The sequence below is a fragment of the Microtus oregoni genome, unplaced genomic scaffold (assembly GCF_018167655.1).
Source record: "Microtus oregoni isolate MIOR12 unplaced genomic scaffold, Mior012 000020F_ref0000438, whole genome shotgun sequence".
NCBI classification, from domain to species: Eukaryota; Metazoa; Chordata; class Mammalia; order Rodentia; family Cricetidae; genus Microtus; species Microtus oregoni.
Window position 1 is genome coordinate 14,371,363 of NW_024543079.1, and position 9,155 is coordinate 14,380,517.

At 51.7% G+C, this 9,155-nt stretch overlaps 1 protein-coding gene across 2 annotated transcripts; it reads right to left on the reverse strand.

The window, feature by feature from the left end:
* Nucleotides 1–439: 439 nt before the first annotated feature.
* Nucleotides 440–8,201, reverse strand: Tp53inp2 (tumor protein p53 inducible nuclear protein 2). Of its 2 annotated transcripts, none has more exons than XM_041670342.1 (4): nt 8,033–8,201; nt 4,718–4,892; nt 4,041–4,209; nt 440–3,764 (listed from the first exon to the last, which is right to left on the reverse strand). In XM_041670342.1, the coding sequence occupies exons 2-4, from the start codon at nt 4,839–4,841 to the stop codon at nt 3,512–3,514; spliced, it is 546 nt and encodes a 181-aa protein (XP_041526276.1). In that variant the 5' UTR covers nt 4,842–4,892; nt 8,033–8,201; the 3' UTR covers nt 440–3,511. The 2 variants fall into 2 exon arrangements, with proteins under 2 accessions (XP_041526276.1, XP_041526275.1); XM_041670341.1 differs by having other exon boundaries at nt 4,041–4,329; nt 8,033–8,196.
* Between the last annotated feature and the right edge of the window lie 954 nt (nt 8,202–9,155).

Here is a 9,155-nt window from a genome sequence, read left to right on the forward strand (position 1 = left end):
TCAAATTTGAGACCAGTTTGAGTCTTAGAGGCAAGAAGCTGTCAGCAGCATAGATGGCCACCTCGAGCCTGTACTGCTCCATTCAGGAGTGCTCAGACTGACCAGCAAGACTCTCTTAGTGTGATTCTGAAGTTAAGTAGGAGCTCCTTGTCCTTGCACTTGGGACTAAAAGAATGGCCCCGGGTCTGTCATATTTCCACTCTCGTTCCTGGATTTCAGATATCTTCATATGTGTCTTCAGAGGGTCTTCTAAAAACAGTTTATGAGTCAGACCCTATATTGTCTCTTTCCAGAGAATTTATTTACCCTCTTCCTCTCTTTTATGACAAACCAGAGCCAAAGCCAGCCTAATAATAATATCCTCTGCCTTGACTATACTTGAGATTATAGTGTTTCTATAATATAGAGTTTTAGTTCAACTCAGGCAGAAAGCATAATGTGCTTTAAATAGATTTTTATTTGTTTATATTATTTTTTCTCCCATACAGGAATAGCATTACAATCTAACATTCAGAATCCTGTTACACACATACACAGGCATGCCACATGACCAGGTCGAGGTGGTTGTGTCCTTGAGTCTGTCGACACATCACAACATGGTCAGTCAAAGATTTTTCATTTCAGCCGGTCTCAACACAAAACACCCAACAGAGATGCATTCAACTTGTTGGTTCCTTTTGGAACTAGGTGGTAGGGTAGGAAGGTATTAGAGCAGGCTGTGGTTTGTCTGCATTCAGTCCCTCACACAAAGCTACATGGATCTTGAAAGCCACCCAGGAGCTCTGGTGGGGTCCTTGTTGCACCTAAGACATTATAGGTCACAGCAAGTTGATCAGAGGGTTCCAGGCTAGGGAGCAGGCATACTCCAAAACAGCACCAAACTGCACTCACACACACACAGTGCCCTGCTGGGGCTAGACTGGCAAAGGTTAGAAAGTGACACCAGCTCAAGAGAACCACTCAGACTTACTGGAGAAAGCTGGAAGTTGCCCTTTGATGTAATCGGGACTCACTCTAGAAACAGGTCCCTCTGACATCCTTAGTTTTGGCAAAGTGCTGGTAGTATTGACATTAATACAAACTGGTACAAATTTCTCTAGGGTCTCTGAAATCATCAGTCAAGACAGACTCTCTAACCTCCTCCTGTCTAGGGTTGCATAGGACTTTGTGAATTCTGGTTCCCTTGTGTATTCAAGTTCTGTGGTTTAAGAAAAAAAAAAATCCTGAAGCATGCTCAAGGTGAAAGGCACATACACAGTCAATACAGTATGACAAGGTCTGATGCTTCAGGAGGCAGACGAGCAGGAGACTGAGTAGTGTTGGTTCTTAAGAAACCTATACACAAAATATTGCCACACAAATGCTACAGAATCTATAGGAAAATACAAAAGAAAAATAAGCCTTGCAACCAGTCAAATGAGAGATTGGAGGGTTCTAGAACTACAGGAGCATCTAGAAATACAGGGCAAAGGCGAGACCTTTTGAAAGTTGAGCCAAATGCCCTATCAAACTTCCCACAGCAGCAGGATCATGGGCACTTGCCCAGGACTGAGCCTAGGCCCCATCTGGCAGTGAGGAATAGACAAGAAGGGCTGGAGGGAGTCTCAGCTCTTGGAAGTGCTAACGATCCTAAGCTGGCTGGGAAGTGACCTTCTCATAGCAGGAAGAGTAAGTGTACTAGGTTGTAAAGGACTTGGGACAGGAACAAAGTTATCAACTACTAGGGCCCTAATAAGCTGCTGTGAGGTTTTGATCTGCGTAAAGTTTGAGTTTGGCTTATCCTTGGGCTAGGAGACCCTAGCAGGGCTTCCTCTGTCCCCATCCTGGGGACACCCTCTCCCATCCCCACATGGAGCCTGGTGAGAAAGCATCAGAGAGGGCAGCTACTTTTACCCTCATAGGAATGCTGTTTTCTCCAACCCCGGTTTGGGTCTGAGGCCCGGAAACCTGGAGCTGAAGCAAAAGGGAAGACCTGTGTTAATGTGTAACAGGAAATCTAAGTTTTGAGGAAGGAAGAGCACACACTTAAAAAAGACAGCTAGAAAGAATCGGAAACAACTTGGGGGCATCCCAAGAGGCTGTTGCTGGTGTCTGAGCCCCACCACAAGAAGGGAGAAGCTGGCTACCCCAACCCTGTGCTCTACCCAAGAATTCCTTAACTCCAGATAGTTAACTAGAAAGGGAAGAGAGACCACAGGGCACCCAGAAAGGAAGAGCCCTGAGGGAGAACATTAAGAAGCCTCTTGAAGGCCCTGAACTTCTGTAAGAAAAATTTGGGAACTGGAATAGTGAGGCCCCTGGCCTCCTACCCAGGAGTGTTTATTAGCCAGCCATATTGAGCAAAGTATGAAATATAAGGTCAGAGGCAAGATGAAGGCAGAGCTGTCAGTCTGGGGATGGCTTTACCCCAAAGTTACTGTCCTTCAGCATCATCCCTCTGCATTCTTGGGATATATACCCTTTTCCCTGCCTGGAAGCCCTCTGGCCTGTGTCTCTCCTAAGCCAATTCTAGCACCTTGGGCATATGAACAAAGATGGCCAGGATGTCGGGGGCCTTACCCAGCTTCTACTCCTGGGGTGGCATGTCAAGGTAAGGTGACAAGGTACAAGCCCTTCGAACTCCAGACTCACTGGGAGGTGGGGAGGGAAGGGCTCCTGAAGGGAGACAGATTTCAGGATTATAGAAAAAGGAAATGGGGGCAGGCTCCAGGCTCAAGCCTCACACCAGGGCTTAGCTCCTCTGACGAAGCACAATGCCTGCTCTCACAACGCCCTGCTCGCTACCGTTTCTCCTCCCAGCTGTCCCTGCCGGCACCTCCCAATAGGCTGCCTGTTTCCCTCCACTCCCTTCACCTTATCTAACTTACAACTCACTGTCCTCCTCCACATACTTTAACTTTCCAGGCCTAAGCAGCTCCAAGGAGCTCAGCCCCCAGGGCGGGGGGGCGGGGGGGCTAAAATCAAAACCCTGTGTCTGACACCTGCCTACAGGGTAAGAACAATGGACCAGGCCTGGCAGGTTGTACCTGGTCAGGATTGGGAGGGAATTGGCAGGAAGGAAAAAGGGAACGGGAGTGGGAGCAATTCGTAAGGGAAAAGAGTAAGTCTTGGAAAGGAGGAGCTCAAAGTGGAGAATGCGCCAGGTCACGGTGGGAGAGGCTCTTAGAAAGCGGGTGGGCTAGGAGGACAAAAGTGAGGAGGGAGAGACAAGCACAAGGGTCTGAAAAGGAAGCATGGCAGAGGAGTGGGAGTGTGACGGTGAAGAATCCGAAACAGATGGGGAGAGTGACCCGGGATGAAAGAGGCTAGAAGGTGAATTAGTTCAGAAACTGAGAAGTCAGGGAGTAGAGAGAGCCATCATCCCACCTCAAACACTGAGGAAGGAGGGAGTTTCTGGTATCCAGATGGAGGCAGGCGGACCCTGGACACCCCTTGAGCAGCACACTGGCTGCTGCCGAAGAGGCAGATGGGACCGGGAGACTGCGCGGGATTCGAGGTGCAGCAGGGGCGCTCAGTAGTTGAACTGGCGCTGGCACGGCTGGTAAATGAAGCTGCCCTGGTGCTTGGGCCGGCGCGAGCGACTCTCCCGAGCGCGGTTCTGCCGCTGTAGCACTTTAGCATTCAAGGCGTGGCGCTCTGCCCGCTGCCGGGCCCTCTGCAGCCTCCGCACCTGGCCGGCCTTTTCCAGCAGCCCAGCTCTCCCCGGCATAGCAGCAGCTGCGTGGTGCAGGGCCCTGGGCTCCCGTCGGGCAGGCGCCAACTCTCTGCAGGGACAGAGACCAAACGTTAGAGGGGGACAGTGGGCTGGTATATGATGGTACCAACTCTTCCCTCAATCCCAGTTAGAGGTGTTTCTTAGCTAAACCGAACCCCTAATCAAAACAAGCCCCACTCAGCACTACTGGTCTAGCAGTTCAAGCCGGTCCCAATTCCCTGGAGCTAAGACTCTCCCAAGTCCCACCTTAGCCATAAGGCCACGCCTCTCTCCCATCAGTGACCCCTGTTAGGGGGGCAGTCTCAACATCCTTCAACCCACTCACCCATCGCTGAGGTCCTGATCAGGCAAGGCAGCGTCAGGGTGAGGGGAAGGTGGCCCAGACTCCAGCACTATGGTGCTGCCGGTGACATAAACGGACATGCTGGGATGCTCAATGAGGAGGTCCTCCAGGGGGTTGCTCTGGAGGCGGGCCGGCCCAAGACCGGGCCCCTCTGCAGTAAAACAGGCGGGAGGGGTAACAAACCAGCTCTCGTCCATCAAGGAGGGTGCGGGTGGAGGGCGGCCTGCGGGAGCAGGAGAGGCCCCAGGATTTGGGGGAGCTGTGTAGTTGTCTATAGGGTGTGAGGGGGGCATGCGGAGGAGAGGGAGCAGCGGGAGTGGGACACACACACACAGACCGGACACGGGATGGGGAGAGAAAGGGCATCGTTAGTCAGACCTGCAGCCCTGTCCACCGTGCCCAGAGAGCACCTGAGGGCCAGGGTTCATACCCTGCTGCCCTAGGGGGTCCCAGGTGTAAGCCCCAGCAAAATCAGGAGACAGACAAGGCTTTCAGGAGAAGGGTCTGTGTTACTTCACCTCAATTTCATGACCCACTAAGCCTAGGGGGGCTCCAATTTCCAAACAGCTCTTCCCCCTCCGTATTGCAAGGCCTCCTTTCCTTAGGGTGCCTTCATAGGCTCAGGAATCCGAGTTCTGGTCCCCTGAGTCAGGCCTCACCCTGCAGGTCAATGATGAGCCAGCCATCCACTTCATCCTCCTCTGAGACGAAGGCCCCGGGGCAGTTGGAGTCTTCAGGAGGCGAAGGAGTGCTGAAGAAAAGGCTGGTGAAGCGCTGGAGCATGGTCAGCGGGTAAAGCAACCTCAAGGGGGCGCCCTATGGCAGTGCAAAAACCTGGGAAGCATAGAAAGACGTCAGAACCACAGACTAAAATCTACTCCAGCCCCCAGCACCCAGAGCAGTGATAATGGAGAAGCATTAGGCAGGCTCTGGTGTGTGCTTTTCTGCTCTCAGTAGACTTTCCAATGTGAATTTAGGAAACAGTTGTATCTTTGTTTTCTTGTTTGTCAAACAAGAGCAGTAGCCCCCTAATAAGAATTAAACACTACGTGTTTAGGACAGTGCCTGAGGACACAGTAAGCATCCAATAAGCTAATAAACTTGCCATTACTACAGGTTGCTTTGGGAATATGGAAGAAGTGATATATATGACCAGGCTTTGCCAGGGAAGGTCTCTAGAGGATGGAACAGCCAAGCTGGGCTTTGAAAAGTAAATAGGAAATTTCCATCGAAAGGAAGAAACTGCCCTTACTGTCACCATCATAAAATTAACATTCATGCACCAGGTACTATACTAAGCGACTTCATCTGTTCTACCTTACATAGTCCTCACAACAAAGCATAGAATCGGAGCAAGGTATGAAAGTACAAGCCTGTAACTTTGTACTTGGGAGACAGAGACAAAAGGATCAAAAAGTTTAAAGTCAGACGTGATGAGCCACATCTGTCATCCTTGCAGGTGGAGGCAAGAGCATCAGGAGCTCAAGTTCTGCTTTGGCTAAATAGTGAGTTTAAGGCCAGTCTGAGCCACATGGGACCCTACCTAAAAAAATAAACAGTCCTTGGCTATATGAGATCCTGTCAAAGGGAACAGAAAAGGAAAGAGAAAAATAAAACAAAGCTCAGAGAGGTAAGGTAAGCCCAAAGTCTCACAGCTAGTAAAAAGACACAGGTAGTATTTGAATCCAGACAGCTGGTGGCATCCATAATCACTATAGTCCACTCCTGTCTTTTCTGCATGTCTGTCTAGACATTTTTAACTTGATAACTATGACTATGTCTAGGTGTATTTTTCTAGGAAAAAAATCTTAGATTTCAGCAAGATTTCCTAAGCAGCAATCTTGGCCCCAGGGACCAAGAAGTTATAGGACCCTGTGTGGTTTGAAAGGAAACTGCACAATTCTTGCAACAATCTCACCATGGGACTAGGCAACCCTCAAAAGGGTATTCCAGATGAGGTGTAAGAGCCTATGCCTACAGACTCTCCCCTACTCTAACCTCCTTTCCCCACACTCTTGTCCAAGGACAGTATCTCTGGCCAAGACAGAGAATATTGGGTAGGCGGGCCCTAGTAAGACATGTCGGTGGTAGATGATGGGAAAAGGAAGTAGTTAGATCCAAGGAGCCCGGAAGGATAAACACAAGGGTTGGACCAAGACCCAAGCCTTCAGACGGCTCTTCCCTGGATCAAGACAAGGAAGTACCCTGTTCTAGAAATGGAGATCTCAAAGTGATAACCTTAATCTATCCAAAAAGCTACAGCTTAGTGGTGGTGAGGCAGTGCAAAGTATATGTAACCAGAAAAGCCTCAAGAGATAATACCCAAGAACACAAGGGTGCACAAGAGATGAAACAAGTGCCTTGCTCCAGCCGTCACCCTCCTGTCTGTCCACAGAAAGATGTGGAGACCCTGGCCTCGAGCATCAGCATGCATTTCTCAGGGTTCCCACTGTATCTGGCCCTGCACTGAGCCTCGACTGTTGACATGTTGAGTGAGGTAAGAGAGGCTGAGCAGAGCAGCTCGCTGGTGGAGATCATACAGGAGTCAGTGACAGCCAGGAGAAATGGCAGCAACCAGCCCACCCCTGACTGCCCACCCCTCTCCCCCTCAATCACTAGGAGAGCTTCCTGGGATTTCTTTCCTAGCCTGCTGGCTTCCTGGTTCTCAGATTCCTGGCTCTGCTCCAGTTAGAACCTTCCCTCAATGCTACAGCAGCTGTGCCCAGAATAGCCTTGAGCCCTAAGTCACCCCTATCCCAGGCCATTCTTGAATAAACCCCAGCCTGGGAAGAGGCTCCAGATCCAGCCTCCACAGCTACTCACTTGGAAAGTAAGACACATTCTCTCTGTTCCTCTGGAAGCAGACTGGGGAGCTGGCAGAAGCTCTACAGTCACCGCACTAGGGAAGGTCTGGGTCCTCCCAGCTGACAGCTTGGGATCTGACAAGGTGATGAGAGGCCAATAGAGGGAACTCCCAAGTCCTTCTCAACAACATCTGTCCCGGAGACAGCTGGAGGCAGGCAACTAGTGACTCACCTTTCTGTGGTCAAAACAGCTGGGAGACAGCAATTTATTGGGCTCTACAGCAATTTATTGGGTTCTAAGTCCAGAGAAGGCAGAGAAGGTCATGGCCTTGAAAGGGACCCAGTCTTTAGAGACCACCTGGACAAATGTCCAAAATAGAGAAGACAAACACCCTATCAAATCGGGGTGGTGCTGAGCCCAAAATAGGGTAGATATATAGTTTGTTATTTGAACTGGGCTTGTACTATGCATTTGCCCACAGCCAAGGAACCTGTCACTCATTGAGTGTGACTCTAATTGGCTGAAATCTCCAGTAAGCTATGTCTCTCTGGCTATCAGTTTCTCCTTCCATGAAGTGGGCTTTAAGACCCTCACTATTTGCAGGCTGAAAATGACATCAACTAAAGCTCTGCACACATGTCAGGGATTAGAAGGATGTTATTATGTTGGGGGGCGGAGCCTGAAGACAGAGGGCATCCACTGCCATCTGGTGCTGTCTCTGAGACCTGGAGTCTGAAGCCTCCTTCATCCACCTACCACACTCTCAACTTAGATCGAGCTGTGCCGTCCGACCCTTCGTCAGGTCGCAAGGAAAAAGCAGGTGAGAGGCAGGACCCCAGTCCCTAGATTAGCCCGGGAAACCGCCGAGTCCCTTCTGGTGTCGCTAGTCTTTCAACGTCTCTCAACCCTCGGCCGGGTTTGACACTGAGCCCACGGGGTCACCAGAGGACAAGCACCCAAGCAAGCCTGGAAGGCGGGGCTGGCCTTGGTGACGTCTCAATGTCATATGCAAATAAGAGACGTCACGGCCCACCGGCTTGGGGCAACCAATAGGGAGCCGAGAACGCAGCTCCAGCCGCCGCCGGCGAAGACAGACAAAGAACCGGAGAGGGGGGCGCAGGGCGTGTCCTGGGGTGCACGGAGCCCCCAGCCCCGCGGTCGGGACTCACCTGGGGCGGCTCCGGCAACCGGTGCGCTGAGGTAGTTGTGCGGCCGGGCGTCCCCGGGGCGCCGGTGCTCACAGCCGGGACCGCATACCCGGGACTGGCCGGGAGACCGCAGGGCTCTCAGTCGGACGCCCGGAGCTGCTGCGGCCGCTGCGCCGGGGCTCACGACACAAATCCGAACGCTCCAACAGCTGATTGTGACGTCACAAAGGGGCCCGCCCGCTCGCGTCAGCGGCCGTGCAGCGGCGGCCAATCGCAGGCGTCGAATGTTCTTTCCCCGCCCCTCCGCGGTTCGCCAGCGGGTGGCTGAAGCCCGGGATTTGCGCCCTGAACCTCGGGCTGAGTGGAGGTGACGGCCCGAATTCCCTGCCCCCAGTCGCCCACAAACCTCGCACTGAAGACGACCCCCCCATTCTTCCACAAAGATTCGATCTCTCCGCTCTTTCTGCACATAGCCTTGCTCTTTCCCTTGCCCCAGTGCTCCGCACATCCGTTCGCCTGCCTGTACCTGGGGGTACAGGAGGACCCCCACCCCCACTACGCTCCGTCTGTAAGTCCCTTTTACCCCGCTCCTTGTCCTTTACTGCTGTTCCCCACTCTGCCCTTGCCTGCTCTCCCTCTTCTGTCTCATGTCATCCCTACACGTTTTCTATTTTCCCCATCTCTTTTTTTTTTCCCTCGCTGGGCTAAAGCGGACCTTTCCCCTTCCGCAGTTACAAAGGAGCACCTGCGCGTGTCGGGGAGCTGGTGGGGCTGACGGGAAATTTGGCCAGAGGAGGCCTTGGAAAGAAATTGCTCTAAGCTGAATAAACATTGACCTGGAGACAGCTCAGCCCCAGACCGTTTACTTAAACACACCTTATTTCGTCCACGTTGCTACCGGAACAGGACAGAGCAGTGACAGGACAGTGATTGTTGGTCCTAGTTTACATATGGAAACACAGAATACAGGCACGAGCAGGTAATTCCAGCACTTGGTAGGTCCAGGAGTTGAAAGGCAGGAGACTCAGGGAGAGGAAATGGGACGAGAAGGGGGCACCTACTATTGCTTCTGCCAAATCGCCAGCTGACATTGAACACTTACCATATGCCAAGCATTCTGCTGCTTTTAATCTTCAAAATAACC

What these genes read in the sequence shown, in the direction of transcription:
- Tp53inp2 (XM_041670341.1), bottom strand. Translation starts at nt 4,841, where the DNA reads ATGCTCCAGCGCTTCACCAGCCTTTTCTTCAGCACTCCTTCGCCTCCT. An exon ending in GCTCATCATTGACCTGCAGG is followed by an intron (nt 4,330 to 4,717) that starts GTGAGGCCTGAC and finishes CACACCCTATAG; the next exon opens with ACAACTACACAGCTCCCCCA. An exon ending in GATCAGGACCTCAGCGATGG is followed by an intron (nt 3,765 to 4,040) that starts GTGAGTGGGTTG and finishes CTGTCCCTGCAG; the next exon opens with AGAGTTGGCGCCTGCCCGAC.